The 18,965-nt window shown below is 49.0% G+C and overlaps 1 protein-coding gene across 1 annotated transcript; it reads right to left on the reverse strand.

The window, feature by feature from the left end:
• Nucleotides 1-93: 93 nt before the first annotated feature.
• fer1l6 (fer-1 like family member 6) lies at nt 94-18,181 on the reverse strand. The gene is given in 39 exon segments (XM_062565199.1): nt 94-1,141; nt 1,219-1,319; nt 1,403-1,560; nt 1,654-1,774; nt 1,856-1,976; nt 2,072-2,170; nt 2,247-2,335; nt 2,484-2,626; nt 2,742-2,896; nt 3,103-3,273; nt 3,369-3,496; nt 3,666-3,806; nt 3,882-4,010; nt 4,243-4,340; nt 4,768-4,812; nt 4,981-5,023; nt 5,098-5,220; nt 5,313-5,458; nt 5,544-5,757; nt 5,938-6,036; nt 11,537-11,599; nt 11,685-12,011; nt 12,093-12,227; nt 12,326-12,450; nt 12,555-12,732; nt 12,914-13,066; nt 13,145-13,264; nt 13,448-13,550; nt 13,980-14,080; nt 14,180-14,300; nt 14,827-15,055; nt 15,130-15,238; nt 15,866-16,121; nt 16,208-16,325; nt 16,421-16,511; nt 16,610-16,711; nt 16,868-17,054; nt 17,419-17,575; nt 17,982-18,181. Coding segments are annotated over 39 exon segments (5,256 nt in total). The 5' UTR covers nt 18,058-18,181; the 3' UTR covers nt 94-960.
• Nucleotides 18,182-18,965: the final 784 nt, after the last annotated feature.

Genomic DNA, 18,965 nt, shown 5'->3' on the forward strand with positions numbered 1-18,965 from the left:
GGATCATTTACTGTCACTTTACCTCAGGAACATCGTATATCAGGAGAACGTCTTTAAACTCGTGCATTTAAACAAATATACAGCATAGGTTGAGGAGCTCGGAGTAGAGCCGCTGCTCCTCCCTGGTGAGGAACCAGGACCAGGTAAAGAGATGTCTCTGCACTGGCCTGGGAACGCCTTGAGATCCCCCAGCTGGTAGATGTGGGAATAGAACATATTTATATCTTTTATCCCACCTTCAAAGTGAAATCCTTGAGCATTCACAAGTTGTCCTTCTGCTCTTCAGTGTGCATTAGTCATCTGAATATTGGACAGAATGGGTTGTCCCATTTGTTTTGGCAAGATTTTTGTAGTTTTGCCATATTAAGGATCACCAGATACAGATATTGCGTAAATTAAGATATAAATGCAGCTGAAACAAGCTCTGTTGAACTTTTATTTCATATCTTTGCCTCCTTTGTTCTCTCTGGAGTTCTAGGAAATGAAAAAAAGTCAAAGGATATCATGATGTATAATGTTTTTGTCATGAAAAGTAAGAAGTCAAATATATATAAAGTCATTAAAGGTAACAAACATTATGAAGAATTACAAAATCTTTAGGTATAAGAAAAAAAAACTTTAGTTATGTCAATCATTGTATGAATACAAATGTTTGTCATCCAAAAAGTAATACATGAAAATTTGACTCAATTTTGACCTTCATTCAATAACAGCAAAGCTTGTCTGCTAATGTCATCTATGCTTAATAAAGAAGTAATAAAGTTTCAATTCATAGTGAACTTCTATTGGATCTATTGTCCCTGCCCTTATGTCTCACGAGGCCTTCAACATAAACTCATTCAGAATCTGATGGACTATTTTAACATGTAGAAAGTTCTCTTCATCCCTCCAGCACACGCTCAAAAAAGAGGGAGGTCTAAAGGTCCAACCCTTGAGCAGAGCTTCGCGGCGCTGGTGTGGTCAGCCGTTGACTATCTTCTGAGAAATGGCTCCCGGCAGCGTGTAGAAGAGCAGCGCGAGGAACAGCACGCTGATGAGCAGCACCAGCGCGATGACGATGTACTTCTTGTAGCTCCGCCACACCAAGTGGAAGAAACACTTGAACGGGTTGACGAACCAGGAGAAGGACGTGTCCGGTCGACTGGGGGAGGAAGACAGAGAATGAAGATCTTTTATCCACTCGGACATCCAGCAGCAGAGTGAAGGCGCGACTCCTACTTTGGCTTCGGCAGCGGCTCCGGCTCCTTGCGAGCTCGACCCACGGGATTTTTCTCGGCCTCCTCAGCAATTAGAAGATGGAACTCCGCCTCCACTTTCCCCTGATGGATCCAGAGCCCACGCGTCCATCAAACTTGTGGTTTGTAGTGTGTGTGTGTGTGTCTGTGTGTGTGTGTGCGCGCACCGTCAGCTCTCCAGACTTGACGAAGGGCCACCAGCCTCTCGCTCTCTTCTGCTGGAAGATGGAGATCCTCTCCGTCCCCTCAGTCAACATGTCCGCCTTGCACGACTTTGCCGTCTTCGCCCCTCTTGGGAAACCGTGGAGGTCCAACTCCACCGTGCCTACGCGCCGCGAGACACACACGCAAACCCACTCGTACCGGTGCGACGCACACACACACACACACACAGACTGAGGAACGCGGTCACACCCACCCAGGAAGTCGTCGGAGGAGAGCGTCTCGAAGTCCCACACCTGCAGGCTGAGGATGGCGGGAAGCTTCTGCTCCGATTTATCCAGAGAGAAAATGTGCTCTTTCTTGCTCACCACTATCACCTGTTTGGAGAGGGAGAGAAGACAAGGTGAGGACCAGCGCTGCTCCCAGCGAGGTGCGGCAGGCGCCAGCCTCGCCGGTACCTTCTCGGCGGGCAGGTAGCTGAAGGGGAACACGAAGCGCCAGTTGAAGTTCCCCTCGCCGGTCAGAGAGTTGTAGTGGACGTCGGTCTCCTGCCGGTCGTCCTCCAAACCCTTCAGCCAGCTGCAGAGAGACACCCGGCGTGGACGCGTTAACACACACACACACACACCTTAAAATGTCACCAGTACGAAAGATAAGACGAAGCTCGGAGGTACCCCTTGATGTAGATGTCGCTGGACTGCTGGCCGGTCAGGAAGCTGCTGTCCTCCAGGATCACGTCCTCTGTGTTCCAGATGATGATTCTCAGCTCGTACCTGAACACACGCACAGGAGCCTTAGACTCGTTGTTTTATGAAAGGCTCTCAAGGTACCGAGAGGGACGCCAGTCACCCTTTGGGTTTACGAGGGGAAATGTCCACTGCAGGTCCCGGGGGAGGCAAGTCCATCGGGAAAATGTCGACCCACATCTGGACCTGACCCTGCAAACACACAGAGGAGACACAATCAGTCACTAAAATTATGGACAGATCTTTCTTTCACGCGATGGCAGCAGCTTCCCGCTGAGAACATGATGTCGTCACTAGAAGAATTCTATTGAGTGAAGAGAAGAGAAGTTGTCTGGAATACCTGGTCCATGCCAGGACGATCCTTGTTGAACAGGGTTCTGGTCTCGATGTGTTCCGGGACCAGCTTGCATCCCACGGCCGGAATCTCAGCCCATCGATGCAGAACCTTCAGCGACAGGTGCTCATAGGACTCCAGGGGCTCGTCTGCGACAGGTCACGAGAGATAAAGAACAGCTCGCTGTGGGATGCCGTGGAGGGACACAATTGGGAGAGTGATCGTTGGAAGGAGATAGACGCAGCAGCTGTTCAGGACCGTCACCTTCGTGCATGAAGCACGTCTTTCCCACGAACACCTTGTCGGCCACGCTGATGCGGCCCGGTCTGAAGAGAGGCTCCTCCAGGCCGTGGTCTCTGCACAGCTTGGACAGCAGCTCCGAGGGCTTCAGGCCGTCTCTCCAGGCGTTGTAGCCGTCTCTGAGGGAAGGAGAAGGAGCACGCAGATGAAAGAAGGTACCAACGACGGATCGCTTCAACCAAGCAGGACGAATGCTCGACCCAAAAGAAAACGAAGACGATGGAACCCGCCACTTGCTCCTCAGCCTCTGTGCAACGACTTGAGGGCACCGATGTGAGTGGGTGAAAGCTGTCTGCCGTCATCGCTGCATCGGTCAGTGACTCACAGGCTGTACTCGGTGGGGAGTCCGCAGGTGGCTCTGTGTCGGCTGTAGAATCGGTTCTCCAGGTCGATGCGAGTCTCTCCCATCAGGTCGTCCCCCCCCACCAGGTCGTAGTCGTAGATCATCACCGACAGCAGGGACTCCCGAGGCAGCGTCGCCTGCATCTCAAAGGACCTGCAAGCACAAACGGGAGCTTTGTGAAACGTGAAGGGGGGGGGAGGAGGAGGTGTTTGATCTCCAGCGCGGGGGGCAGCCAGCCGCTCACGCACCTCCCAAACACGGGGTTCAGCTGCTTGGGGATGTAGTTGTCCCGGTCTTTGATTTCGTTCTTGCCGAGCCGGAGGACAATGTAAGGGTCCGCCTTCCCGTCCGGATCGGCAGGGTGAAGGTTAGACGCCTGGTGGGAGGAGGAGGGGGGGGGGGGGGCGTGTTGAAAGGTCATAAGAACATTTTTCTTTTCATTCGTGTATGTATTTTAAATGGATGTTCTTATGTTTGAGCAGCTATGCTAAGACGCTAACAGCTGTGCACGTGGTCTAGAAGACATTCACAGGCTGATCACGCACAGAGACGATGTAGACCCGGATGAGGACCTGGACCAGGCCGTTGGGGGGGATTCCTCTGCTGACTCTGAAGTCCCCGGCGTCCGCGTCTCCGTCCCAGTCCTGCGCGTTGTCCTCGTTCAGCTTATAGAGGCAGAATCGTCCCTGCAGAGGAGAGTGTGTAAACCAGTGGATTGGATGACACGGCGATGGTTCCCTGCAGAGGACATGCAGCCTCACCTTGAATTTGCCAACCAATCTCTCCTCAGTCGCCCCTTCTTCCTCGCTGGCCTTCCCCCTGAACAGCTCGTACGTGTTCACCCAATCATTGAAAGAGCCGAACTCTGCCTCCAGCTCCTTGTTGTACAGCTGCAGAGAGTGTGAACACAAATATACACACAAATCTCTCTCTAGTTATAGTTCTGACAAATGCACCTGAACCACCAATTCAGACTGGAAAACCTGGCATCATATCTATAGAAGACGTATTCAAAGTACATTCCCATCTTTGTCAACAGGGCACAGAGGAACTAGGATTAGAACAGTGCTCAGGTAGACTTTTCACGTTGCTAAATAGATGGTGCGGTTTAACTCAGGGTACCTTCAGTGTGGCTAATTTGGTCGCCGGGCCGAGGTTTGGATCCAGGGTTCCTTTTCCCTTTTGTTTCTTCTTCTTGTCTCCATCCGAGACGCCGCCGACTGATGGACCATGTAAATAGGAGTCATCTTTTCAGTGGTGAACACTGACACAAAGCACGCAAGTGAAGGAAAGGTTAAAGCGTTTGTTTTGCATTTAAACCAAGCTGCCCTCATCTCCACCACAAGAAGGATTTACCTGTTATTGCATCACTTGTCAGAAAACACTTGTTTTGCTGCCCACCTCGACGTTAAAGAACCCCAAACTCATCCCCCAGAATGCACTGCCCCCCCCCCCCCAACAACACAGCTGGATGTAGCCGCAGATTAGCTTAAAAGAATTATCCACGAGTTGGTGCCACAAGTGACCAAGCAGAAGATGTCCACACAGGAAGTCAGGGTTCACCAGGCTGAAAACCTCCAGCCCGACCTCTGTCACCACAAGCAACGTTTGCTGCAGGGACGCGTCCGTTTAAGCCTTGGTGCTTACCTAAGGAGTCAATTCCATCGCTGAGCAAGCCCTGATACGGCAGAGCTGCAACGCACAGCAACGCGTGTGCGTGTCAGGGTACAGCGTTAAGGTGACCCCCCCCCCCCCCAAGACCGTGTGAAATATTATTGCAGATTACTTTTGATTCTCATCAAATCGCATGTAAATAGGAGGTGAATGAGAGCGTAGAAGAAGTCACAGAGGGGTCCTCACCTTTATCAAAGACCTCCGGGAAGGGAGAGCCGTCCTGTTTGTCCTGAAACAAGTTCACAAGTTGGTTGTTTCTCCGTTTCAGAGCTTTCCTTTTTCCCCCCGTCGGAGCAGACCTACCTGTTTCTCCCTCGAGGCGTAGTACTTTGACCACCAGTCGATGACACACTCCGCCGACTCGTCAGCGATGGTCCGCTTCTTCCGCTTGGTGGAGCGCCCCCGGGTGCTCTTCGCCGCGCCGCCCTGGGCCGCGCACACGCAAAAGGATGGTCAGACAGCGATAGATACGGGGTCCAAAACAAGCTCACCATTTAAATAGCCACGAGGTCAGCAACCCTGGTCTTCTTGAGGTCCTCCCCGGGTGCGGGTGGAGGTGCGGGTGCAGGCGGAGGCGCGGGGCCTTCGCCCTCCACAGTGATGAGGAAGTCTTGATTGGTTAGCGGGGCAGTCAAAGTGGTGTCTCCGGCAGACGGGTACAGTCCTAGTGGAGGGAAGACCAGGGTCAGTCCCCCTGTGGGACGAGGTCCAGGAAACACACACACACACTCTCACTACCCTGTTGCTACCTGGCTCTGGGGGTGCGGAGGGTCCCGGTGGCTCTGTGCGCTTTGGCGGGGGGGCCGTCGGTGCGGGGGCGGGCAGGGCCGGAGGGGGGGTGTACTTGAAGGCCTTGAGGTTGTTGATGACGTGGTTTCCGACCAACGTGCTGCGACCGAAGGCCCGCCAGTCAACGACGGTGATGCTGAGAGGGGGGTGGAGGTGTTCGTTCTCCGGCAGCTCCTGAAGCGGGACCCATTCAAAGCGCCAACATGTTACCCAAGAGACAGTCCCCTACACGGCCAAAGGTGCATGTGCACACCTGGACATCTCCTGCCAAACCGCCAATAAACTCTCTCTGGGCTCGGAATGAGATCTGCTCCCATTCAGACACAAGGTCTATGAAGGCTGTACTGGTCTTACCAGCTCTATGGCGTCCACCAGCGTGGGGAAGTTTGGGTTGGACTTGTACTTCTGAATGACGGAGGAACGCAATATTTTACCTGCACACTCGATGAAGACCTGGAGAAAAGAGAGAAGGCGTTGTTATGTATTTACACAAAGGTTTTACCCTTTCTTCTACTGAGGAAACAAAGTCAACATTAGGTTCCTTTCTGAGGTTTCTTCAACATGAATAACAATCACGAGTATAAGGACGGTTTGTGCCATATTCCTGTTGTAAAGAGTCTTAAGGAACAATCGGTTTGTGACATTCAGCTCAGTAAATAAAAGCAGTGGCAGTGTAAAGCATGTCATGGCAGACTGTAATGCGGTAAGATGAAAGTCAAAAATCCTTTTTTTTTGTTCTGGTAAGATAAAGGTATTCCAGTATGTTTTAATAATTTCTGCATTGGAGATGTCACCTGGGGGGGTGTGTGTGTGTGTGTGTGTGTGTGTGTGTGTGTGTGTGTGTGTGTGTGTGTGTGTGTGTGTGCACTTGCAGTTGTTAGTTTGTGGGGCCATGTAACAGGGAGAACACCAATCTTGTGGGGCCCAGCAACCTTGTGGGGCCCAAAATGAGGGACCCCACTAGAATGATCATCATATATGGGCTCACAAGCCTCCCCTGACATGCCTGTCGCTTTTTTAGCACATGTCTCACAAAGTCAGAAAGTATGGAAAAGTGTGTGTGATGTGTGTGTGGATTTTTTACTCACTAGTGCCCCAAGTGTTGGAAAGGTGGTATAACATCACACACACACACTTCCTGGTGTGTGTAAGGGTTCAGCCAATGAGGGGCCACTATGAAATCTCGCGAGATTTTTCGTGAAGTCATTAGCGATATCTCATGTCTCAGCATACCAAAGCCATGCAGTGTTGGCTGCTCAACTGGGAACTTTGCAGAGAATAAGGTAGGTTTTTGTATTAAAGTATGACTTTTTTTTTATCTGTTTCTCAATCTGTACCCACAGTATATTAATGGATTAATAAAGTAGCACTTTATTCTGTAAATTACAATTTCTTGGTGCTGCTAGCTGCTAGCTAGCTATATATTGCTAGCTTCTACTGTTAGTTTTAGATCAGAAAATGCTAACTGTTAGCTACAGCATTGTTATACTTAAGATATTTTTTCTGATGAATAAGTATAATATTAACATTTGTTATGACAACGCGATCACTGCCGCATTATTTAGTCACAAAAACCGTAATCTTGTTACTCTGAACGGCAAAAGTGTGCCGCTTTGGGTGACTGTCAATCACAGGATTTTCCCGCGATCGTCACTTTCGGCCAATCGGAGGCTTTGTTTATGTCTGTGGGGCGGGTCCAACAGCATGTTAGTGTGGCTTAGACGAACGCATGCAATGTTGATGAGTTAGGCTGTCTGACTGACTGCAAAGGCTTAGAATAACGAGTGCAGCGCTGGTGAGTAAGGATTGTTATGGACTGACTGCAAATGACTGCTAAAAGGATGGTGGACACGTTTGTTTCATACGGAGAGTTACGACTCCGTTCGCTGCTACGTAATTCAACCGGTGGCCCGGAAACATGTATAACTGATAACCTCCGTGAAACACGGAAATCGGCGTTTTTTTAGCAGCGTGAGTCACTTCTTAACACACGGGGGTCGGTGTCTATATACATCTGCTTTGATGAGTTGGGTTTGTTGTTTGACTGAGGACGGCAAAGGATGGTGGACACGTTTGTTTCATACGGAGAGTTACGACTCCGTTCGCGGCTATGTAATTCAACCGGAGGCCCGGAAACATGCATAACTGATAACCTCCGTGAAACAGACGGTGTCTGTATACATCTGCGCCGTTTGTCCCGTGGGTTTTACGTGTACGTCTGTTGGCGTTGCAGCGCTGAGAGTAAACAAACTATCTCAAACAGCTGACGTGACGTGATAACAGTGCTGTAAAACTTGATTTGATGTGTGAAGTCATTCAAAAGATGTTAAAGGATTTTTTAAAGGATAATTTGCAGTGTATATAATAGTGTGGGGTTGTGTGCAGACGTTACAATGTGATCATTTAGAGGATTTTCTAGAAGGGCTCAATAAGCAGATAGCTGTGTTTTGGGGGGTTTTCATGGGGCCAGAAGTTACGATGCCAACCATGCAGACCGAATAATATAAGGATTGCACTGGTCAGACACTCAGCCTTGGTAATTGATCCCAGCATGTAGATAATAATGTGTATGTTCTCCTTTGTGCATTTTGATAGTGTTGTTATTTGCTTTCATCTAGTTTGTAGACTTGGTTCTGCAATAACAAGTGTTAAGGAAACCAGGGCCCTGTACTATATTGCAGGATTCAGGGTAACGGCTAACAGTTTCACTCTGGGTTTCTGATATTCTCTTATTACCCAGTAAATTGCTAAGATCATTTATGCTGAACTTAAAACCTCCTCTAGAGAATGTGATGTTAGAAATAAGGGATCAACTCACAGCATTTATCAGTAAGTGGAGCTTTCTTGTTCGGTAGTTAATATTACACAAATACTAAGTAGTCAAAGTCAAAATCCTGACCAAGGAACACAGTTTAAACAGATTTAAAAACAGACTTCTGGCAACAAATCACTGTCTGTGCTAATGTGTGTCAATTTATAGATTCATTATATCACTGCTTCATCTAGATCCCGATAAGGTTGGCTAAAACGACGTGTGTGTGTGTGTGCACGCAGTTACTTTCAGGCTGAATATATGTTTTAAGCCTCTCCACTTTTGTCAAATATTATAGTTGTACATTTATATGTGTCGCTTGGCTGACAGCATACTTGTCTGGGTTTTCGATTTAAAGCTGGGATTCAGAGTTGGTGATCGGAAAATTGATTACAACTATGGTGGTGATTCACAATGGCCATCGCGTCAAAAGGTGTGTTGGTTATAGGTTTACTGATTCATCGGTTTGTTAATCTGGGAGATTATAAAGTTTGAAATCTGTTTGAATTGGCTCATTAATTCAGCTAGTGTATCTGATACTGATGGTGTAGTCTCAGATCTATAATAGCTGATATATATTAGTTATTGCTTTTTATTTTAATATCAGGTGAGAAACCATCAGGGTTTGGTTGTGTCAGTAAAGACAAGGATGTTGCATTTACATCATTAAATTAAACATAAATGTTGCCAGTACAATAGTTAAGAGTAAATCAGACACTTTTCTTGACAGAGTTGTTGAGATAACTATACTATTGGGAAGTTCTAAGTCTGTTCTTTTTTTAATATCTCAATTATAGGTGACAAACTATGAGGCCCCTGCTGTGGCTATAGAGACAGAAGACACCCTTTCAAATCTGTCTTCCCATGAGGAATCCAATGGAGAGGAAGCCATAGCCCAGGTAAATATGTAATGTACACACTGCAATTCTGCACGATGCAATTCTATTATCACGGTATGATGGTGTCAAAATGGCTTTTGTGTTATAGCTTTCCGTCAGAAACCATCATTGGGTTATTCTGTAGACTTTAAATTGAAGGAACAGACCGATAACAACCCTACACATTTTGTTTCTAGTCTGTCCTTTATGGGGTCCTCCTGTCTTTATCTCCTTCTAAATAATTTAAAGTTAACCTCGCACACACACACCAATGTTTCTAGTCCACCCTTTATGGGGCCCTCCGTTTTATCCAAACTATAAGTATTTTTAAATACTTTTAACAACACATTTCAGGATCTAACCTCAGGTTTTTACATGTGTAATTGTCCACTTCCTGAGCTGATGCATGTTTAAAAGGGGTATTTTAAACATGATGCACTGCAGCCCCAAAAATGTTGTTGAGGGGTTCCAACTTTACACCCACATGTTTCTAGTCCACCCTTTATGGGGCCCTCCGTTTTGTCCAAACTATAAGTAACTTTTAATACTTTTAACAACACATTTCAGGATCTAACCTCAGGTTTTTACAGGGGTAATTGTCCACTTCCTGAGCTGATGCATGTTTAAAAGGGGTATTTTAAACATGATGCACTGCAGCCCCAAAAATGTTGTTGAGGGGTTCCAACTTTACACCCACATGTTTCTAGTCCACCCTTTATGGGGCCCTCCGTTTTGTCCAAACTATAAGTAACTTTTAATACTTTTAACAACACATTTCAGGATCTAACCTCAGGTTTTTACAGGGGTAATTGTCCACTTCCTGAGCTGATGCATGTTTAAAAGGGGTATTTTAAACATGATGCACTGCAGCCCCAAAAATGTTGTTGAAGGGTTCCAACTTTACACACACATGTTTCTAGTCCACTCCTTATGGGGCTCTCCGTTTTGTCCAAACTATAAGTAACTTTTAATACTTTTAACAACACATTTCAGGATCTAACCTCAGGTTCTATAGTCAATCAGTACAGTAGGGAGACGATGCTATGGCGCACTAAGGAGCTCCAAGGATGAAATTGTTTTATTAAACATAGATCAATATGTATTTTGGAGTCATTTCTTATAATGACTAATTGCGCCCTAGTCTGAAAGCATACAGTAATCTGAACTACAATCTATCCAAATTCCAACTAATTCATTACTGCAATTGATGATCGATGCAATAGTGTTTCAGTGGCAATTAAAATGTACAATTCTTAAACAAGTCAATTCTGTGCTCCTTTTATGTCTACTTAGGTAAACAAACTGCTATCAAAAGAACCTGGACACCCGAGGAAGCGGCAGCGGTGAACCGGCATCTACGGAGATGCATTACCATGAACAGTGTTCCAGGCAAAGAGGAGTGTCAACAGTGCATTAATGCAGACCCTGAAGCTCTCCGAATGCGAGACTGGAAGGCATATAGAATCACTACTTTGAGACGAAAGTATAAGTGTGAACTTGCTGATGCACCGTCATATTGACAGTGTTAACAGTCTCTTCTTGTGAGGCCTCTTTGTAGGCAATGATAAAGTTAATCTTGTCCCAGTGACTTTTATTTCTGAACACTGAACAATTGTCCAATGAGTAACTGAAACTATTCCGCGCCCCCACAATCAAACGCCCGCATGGGGAGATTTTAGCTTTTACTTTACTAAGTTAATAAAGACAAGAGAACATATTATGTGTTAAGGAGTTTATTTTATGCAATGTCGTTTGAGAAATGGTACTAGGAAAGCGTTGAGTAGTGTTGAGCTGGAGTTCATTATATTAATGAAATTTAATGCCCCATATACCTTATGATGATCTTTGGTTACAATGACATCGAGCCCTACAATGTCTTTGATAAGCAACAAAAAATATGTAAACATGTTATTTCCATCAGAAGACATTGTGTCTTGCGAAGATACAAAGTCTAGAAATGGTTGTCTTGCTAAGATATTAAAACTAGGATTGTGTATGTGTGTGTGAAAGAGGGACTCGCAAGTTTTGAATGTTAGAAACAGAACCCCACAAAGTGACAAAAAAACTAGCAAGAGAAAAAAAGTTCTGAATTTTAACAAATTAAAGTGATGGTAATTATATAGATTTTTTTTTCATCTTACTGGATTTTTTACAATGTTGTAGCACTGCCAGAAAGGGTGGATCCCACATTTGGGTAAAATAAGTTCGGGCCCTACAAAGGAGGAACACGAGTATGTGTGTGTGTGTGTGTGTGTGTGTGTACCTGTGGGCGATCAACAGATAGCAGCTGAACCTTCTTCAGCTCCCTCATACCCCAGAATAACACCTGGTGGAAGCAAACAAAAAGGCACACATGTTTAAGTGTTCTTACACGCGCACACACACACACGTAGACACACAGGGGGCCACACCTCCAGCCTGAAGGTGCTAAGAACAGGTCTGATGTTGGCAGGAACCGTGTAGATGCCTCCTTCCTGTTTCCCCAGCGGCGGCAGACTCTGGTGTGCGGACTCGTGCACCTGCACAGAGAGAGACAGGTGAGTGATTCCACGCCGCCCTCAGGCAAACCAAGCGGCCGCTCCGCCCACCTGCAGCAGTTCGAAGGCGGCCAGCAGGTCTCCCCCCGGCTGGCTGCCGCAGTGCAGCGGGCTGTACTGCAGGGTCGGGGGGGCGTAGGGGTCGGAGGCCAAGCGGACCTCGGGCACCGCCACCGTGGCTCCCAGATACTCCGCCTTACTCTGCACACGGCACACAGAGAGAGTCACACAACATGTACAACATCAAACCATCACGCCGTTCATCTGTCAATCAATCCGCACCAGAGCGTCGTCGTCGTACACCTCGACGAGGACGCGCGGCGGCTCCTCCCGGATGTGCTGCAGATCTCCGCTCAGCAGCAGGCGGCTCATCAGCAAACACTGGTTCCAGGTGGGACTGAGAGTCTGACTGATCACCTGGCAGCAGCAGCACAGAGGGCCCGTTACGTTGTGCATAGACCCAACAACCCTCGCCTCGATCGCCTTGCCGACCGCCTCGGAGCACGAGCACTTACGTTGGTGGTTTGGCTGTGTGACAGACAGGTGACCCGGGCGAAGGGGTCAGAGAGGCCGGAGGCGTCGGCGGCGATGAGGCCGCGGGCCTGATACATGTGGCACCGCAACTGGAAGGTGTGCTGCTCTGGGGACGACACGCGTAAAACACCGAAGACAGGTTTGTGTTCGGCGGAGACAAAATGCACCCTAGAAACACGGCGGCGTCGTGGCGGTCGGCGCGTCCCTCACCCGCACACAGCAGAGCTGCTGGAGGGCAGCTGGCGGCGGCGGCGCCCCCCCCTGTGGCCGCACTGAACCCTTCGGGCAGGTCGTCCAGCATGTGGACGGAGTCGGCGCTGGGTCCGTACCACAGATACACGTCCACCTTGGCTTGGACCGACAAGTCTGCCACCCGCTTCCCCGGAGGCTGCACGCACGCGCGCACACACACACACACACACACACACACACACACACACACACACACACACACCAACTTACGAACAGCCCCCCTCTCTTGGATGCAAGGTCAACTCACATGAAGGCCAGGAACACAGCAGAGTAATAACAGGACCACGAGGGGTGATGGAGAGGGAAGATCTGTGTACCTTTAGGAACAGTGTCAGTATCTTGCCACAGTGGATCCCTCGGGCCTCCCGGCTGCTGGAGTACAACAGGTCTCTGGCACGGAGGCGGGCGTACGCAACGCGCTTGTTGTTGCTTAGCAACCACACAAACACGTCGGGAACCGTGTGCTGGGGCTGGATGAGGAAAAGGAAGGATGTCAGGATGCACAAAAACACACACACACACACACACACACACACACACACACACACCTCCTCCACGAGGAAGCGTATTTTCAGTGTGAGTTTGGTCGCATGCTGCAGCATCTCCTTCACGCCACCAGCTTTTCTCTTCCTCTCCACCACAAACTGGGCCTCTCCTATCATACTCTCCTGCAACACACACACACACACACTTTTTAATAACTGTTGACCTGGTGAAACCTCCGTCTCATACGTCGCTGTCCAAATTGATTCCACTGTTAAACTAGACATAAATACATATCCCCCTCACGGCAAAGACGTGGCAGGTCATATTTAAGGAAGTATCTAAAGCTTGCTGCCAGATGTTCCCACCAGTTCCTGTTTGCACAGAGTGAGGCGTTTCCTGTCCAGCTGCGTCAGGTAGCTCGACTTCCCCTCAGCTTTCAGCTTGGCCTCCGCTGCTGCTACGAAGCTCCTGCAAACACGCCGCAGCTTCAAGAACAGTTCATTTTGTAAAATTGCAGGTTTGAATATGCAAATAGGGAATTGTCTTATTATATATGTATTATTATTTAATATTTCTTGAATATTTAATTCTTAGAAGTCAAAGGTCCTAACTTTTCAATTTGGGATATCTCTGTGAATAACTCCATATAAAATACTGTTAACAGCCATAGAATTGCATTTCCACCATGTTTTTAGGAACAACATACTCTACACTGAATGAAATCTGAACAAACCTCTGATTCTCCTCATTTAGAGCCTTTAACTTTTGTAAAGTGACAGACATGTTGGAGACATGTCACTGCCGTGGGAGAGATCACCATGACGTGATATGAACATGATCATAAATGATATTTGGTGTGAAACCTTTAGTCCAAACGCTGAACACGTCCGAACGTACCTGGCGTCCGCACAGAATTCTCTGAGGACGGTCTCCAGCAAATGCTCCGCCCCCGGTTCGGACTTCCTGTGCAGCTCGGCAGCGCTGGCGACACCCTCCTCCTAAGAAACAACAGGCCTCAGCGTTTCTATTGAGACGGCTGTGAAACCGGCCACCAGGTGGCGTGAACATCAGTCCTGCAGGAGTGGGTTTGCGCGTACAAACAGCACGGCGATGTTGTCCAGCATGTTGGAGGTGTGGAGTCGGTAGGCCCGGTTCTCCCAGCTGCTCAGCACACTGACGCACGGCTTCTGCTTCTCCAGGGGCAGGTGCATGTAGTACCTGGAGGTGTTCACGCCAGCACAGTTATCCACAACAAGGGAGAGCAAAGTGTGGGATTCCAGGGCCCTCAAAAAAGGACATTACATCAGTGACCATCCCGCTGCAAGATGAAGAGGAGGAGACCCTCCTCTCACTGGTGAGAAGTATCACTAGTTTCAATATCAACCTTTGCTTCACTCATCCCAACTTTATATGAATTCAAATTATTTAAGAGAAAGAACAAATAGCAATAGAGTGATATTATAGAACTTATCTTCATAATAAAAGTACATTTGACAAGTTTCTCAATGCTGCACAGAGGAGAAACTGAAGCGGATGTCTTGCTTTCCTTAAAGCCACCACCCTCAGTTAGGACTAAAAAAAAAAAATCATCAAACAATAACTACTGTTTTTGTGTGGGAGACAAAATACTGCTTCCAAGGTTCTGAATCTACTTCAAACGTCAAATAACGGCCGCATTCTTCTCTTATTTTACTTCATAAAAGCTCAACGGGACGTCCGGAATCAAACGACCAAGCGACTCAACTTGTTCCCCTCGACGATGAGCGGCCTCTGGGGAGGCGTGGTGGACCGGGAGGTGGGGGGCGCCTCCGGAGGCTCCCTGGGGAGGAGCGGGGAGGCCGGGGAGGCGCCGGGAGCCGAGGAGCCCGGCGCGACGCCGCCGACCGGCACGTCCAGCGCTCTCCTCCTGACAGCAGGGCTCGGGGGCCGGGGGGCGGTTTTCTCCGGAGGCTCCAAGACGTTGCCGCAGTTACCTGAGGGAGGTCCAATGAGATCCACTTTACGATTGCGATTCCACCGCGGGAGCGGAGCGGACCCGACGACTCACCGATGGAGAACTCGAAGCTGATTGGCTTGTCTCCGATCTTCCGGTCGATCATGGTGGCTTCAAACAAGGCTCCGAAGAGGAGGAAGGTCTCGTTGTTGTCGGCATCGAGCTGGACGGAGGAAAAGGTTGATTGGTGTATCAGTGATCCGTGTCATCAATCAGGGTTATCAATCAGAGCATGGGGAGGTTACACGGTTATTACATTCTCAGCATGATTACATAATAATAAATCATAATTACGCAATACTTATTGCAGAATCAATCAATGTTTGAAAGGAGTAATTCTTTGATTAAAAAACACTCAGGCTCATGGGTTCTGTAGTATTTAGAGCAGTGGTTCTCAACTGGTCTGGCTCCGGGACCCACCATCACCCCTTAATGACAAGCAGTGACCTCAAATTCATTCAAAATCAAGATCATAAGCTGAATTTTGTATTCAGGATGTTTAATTATCCTAAAAACCCAATGTCTTCCCCCATATCAGAATGGTTTGACCCAACCTGGCACACGCTGCTGAAAACATGGACGGACGAGCTGGCAAAAAAAAAAAAGTCCCTTCAAAATAAAATCACAGAATGAGTTTTTTTAAAGGGTCCCGTTACACCAGTTAAGAATCACTGGTTTAGAGCCACTTTATATACAAATCTCCTCCCCCCAAATAACAGATACAAGAATAAGTATTGTAGTTTCTATGGGGAGGACCAGTGAGGACGGCCCCATGTCATCATTAAATTACCACAGGAGGAGAGTCCACAGGCAGCACCTCTGCAGCCGCGGCTTTTCCCTTCTCGTCGTCGGCTCCTCCGGCTGCTGCTCCCGCTCCTCCTCCTCCTCCGCCTCCGCCTCCGCCTGCTCCTCCTCCACCACCACCCGTCCCTCCACCTTTACCTGCTTTGGCGTCCTTCAACGGCTTCAGCGTTCTGCTGAGTTTGGACTCTGAACCCGACCCCCCGGACAGGATCTCCACTGCCAGCTCCATGTAGACGCGACCCCTGGGTCCAGCGAACAGGCGGAGGAGATTCATCAGTTCCTCGTCAATCGCCAGTTTTGCCCGTGATTGGTTGCATTTAACACCGACCTGAAGGACACGCCCTCTCCGATGCCCTCATTGAGCTCCACCGCGTCATCACCCATGGACCCGTTTCGTGCTGAGCCGTACAGGTTGATCCACGCGGGGCCAAAAGTAGGTAAAAACCCTGCAGGAAGGGAGCGAGGATGAGACGGAGCGCTGCGATCCGACCGAGCCTCCTCAGACCCCTGAAAGTGTGTCTGAAGTTGCCCCCCTCCTCACCTCTGTCGCCATCCTGTTCATTGGAGATGCGCCTGAGGTCAAAGTAATGGGTTCCTATGGCAACGTCGCCCATGCTTCCTTCATCCCAGACCTGTGGAGGGGAGAGAGAGGCGTTTTGGAATAACTCATCTGTAAATAATAAGCGTGAAGTTGCAGAAGGTCCGGCCTCCCAGGTGACAACGCTCGGACCTGGATCTTCAGCCTCTGACACAGTGGCGGGAACATCTCCGTGAAGACGATCTGCTCGTTCCACGCCGGCTCTGCTGTAGACTTCTGGGTGGAGGTGCGACCCTGCGGTGCGAAAGGGGAGGAGCTTAAACCAACGGTTGTAGTTTACAACACAAGCCATGTTTAACTTATTTTAATTTTTTAAGATTTGGACAAACCCCCGAACGGTTCCTGATTATTCAGTAAGGGAGCAGATATTAAAAGGCCTTTCGGACTCACCACTTGTTTGAAGAAGCTGACCTCCACGTACGGGTCTATGAGGGCCGTGTTGTCTCCGATGAAGGCCTTGGTGACGTTGGCCATGATGCTGGAGTTGTTCCGAGGAAGGCCTTCAGCTCGGTACACCTTCACAAAGAAGCGAGCCCAGGGACGCTCGGAGGGGAAACCTTCCGGCACCAGCAGGTTCCTGAGGGGGGGAGGGGGGGGGGGAAGGACGTCGTATTCACATTCCTACCAAGTCTCAGCTGGTTTATGTACAGCGACTCCGGCCGGTTCCACCAACAAGGTCACCAATAATACGTTTCTATCCTCTGGGGACCACGATTATCTGCTTCCAACAGGTTTGATTGGTCAAAAGCTGGTTTTATCCTCAGGATGGCCGTGATTCCAAATTAAGGACAATAAGGCATTCGTAGTTGAGTGGAATTATGTTGCTAGAAGTAGTGATTTTTTACATAACTATTACATCCTAAATTCTAATTTATAAACTGGTATAATAAAAAAAAGGAATACCACAGAACACAATTCAGAATAAAAGAAAGTCATCATACTTTTCTATCTGCTCCTCTGCGTCACTCGCTTTGGGTCCCGGCTTCACGGCGTCCCCCTTCGCTGAGACGCTGATGTCACACTTGACATAACCTTTGACCCCAGTGCTAATGTCCCCAGGATTGGTCAGCACTGCCCACTTGTTGGTGAACTGATGACCTGAGGGAGAAGACAAAGAGGAACGATGGGTTCAGAAGCTCCCTCTGCACCTCCCCCAGGTGAGCTCCCTCTGCTCCTCCACCAGGTGAGCTCCCTCCCCTCCTCCCCCAGGTGAGCTCCCTCCCCTCCTCCCCCAGGTGAGCTCCCTCTGCTCCTCCCCCAGGTGAGCTCCCTCTGCACCTCCCCCAGGTGAGCTCCCTCTGCTCCTCCCCCAGTTGAGCTCCCTCCCCTCCTCCCCCAGGTGAGCTCCCTCTGCACCTCCCCTTTGTAAGCTCCCTCCCCTCCTCCCCCAGGTGAGCTCCCTCTGCACCTCCCCTTTGTAAGCTCCCTCCCCTCCTCCTCCAGGTGAGCTTCCTCCCCTCCTCCCCCAGGTGAGCTCCCTCTGCTCCTCCCCCAGGTGAGCTACCTGGCTGTCTGTAGACCGTCCACACGTCCACCTTAAAGGACCCGACACTGAAACTCCTCAGCATTTTGGAGTGCATCACCTGGAACGAAAGGTCAAAGGTGAAGCTTCGGACTGAAGCCTGCAACACAAAACTATGACACCATTAAATCAGCCAAAAAGATATATATTTTCATCCTACGATTTAAGGAATATGAGCGTGGATGACGGGTCACATGTCATGTAAAACATGTGGAATTCAGAATTGCTAATTTAAATTATTAGATATGAATTTTTTTACTCACCGTCAGCTTGATGACTTTGTCGAAAAACACCTCTTTATAGGCGAAGAATTCAAACACGAAGTACTGTGGGGAGGAAGAGAGGGGGGGGGGGGGGGGACAGGGACGGATGATTGGGACGGCGTCTCCGGGCCGAGGGGAAGCCCCAGAAGGACCCGCGGATTACCTCGTTGTAGAAGGGAGCGTTGGTCCCTTCTTTGACCGAAGTCTGCTTCTTCTCATCGCCGACCTCCAGCAGCACGCTGGGGTCGATGTTCTCTCCCACCAGCTGCCTGGCCTCTGTGATGTTGATGCAAACCTGCGGGCCACACAGCAGACGTTGCTCCACACGCATCAGGAGACGCTCCCAGGGAGGCTGAAACAATACTTCCTCTGGAGCTCCATCAATTATTGCCCAAATATATTCCCAGTTCGCTCTTGCCTGGAAGCTGCGGGGTTTCCCTTCACTCCTCTGGATGCAAGTCTTCAGTTTGGCCCTGTGGAGGTTTCGTTTGGATGTTTAAACGGCAATAAATTCATCACTTTTTAAATGTTGGTGAAATATTTTTATTTCACACCTTTTATTGTTTGGGATTATTCTGGTTCGGACTGCAGAGGTTCCTGGTTGGTCCTCCCAGTTTTGTCCCTGCAGCAGGGCCGACGCCTCTGGAGGCCCCTCCACCCCGCTGTCTGCACACACACACACACACACACACACACACGCACA

The sequence above is a fragment of the Pungitius pungitius genome, chromosome 10, assembly GCF_949316345.1.
Source record: "Pungitius pungitius chromosome 10, fPunPun2.1, whole genome shotgun sequence".
Lineage (NCBI taxonomy): Eukaryota > Metazoa > Chordata > Actinopteri > Perciformes > Gasterosteidae > Pungitius > Pungitius pungitius.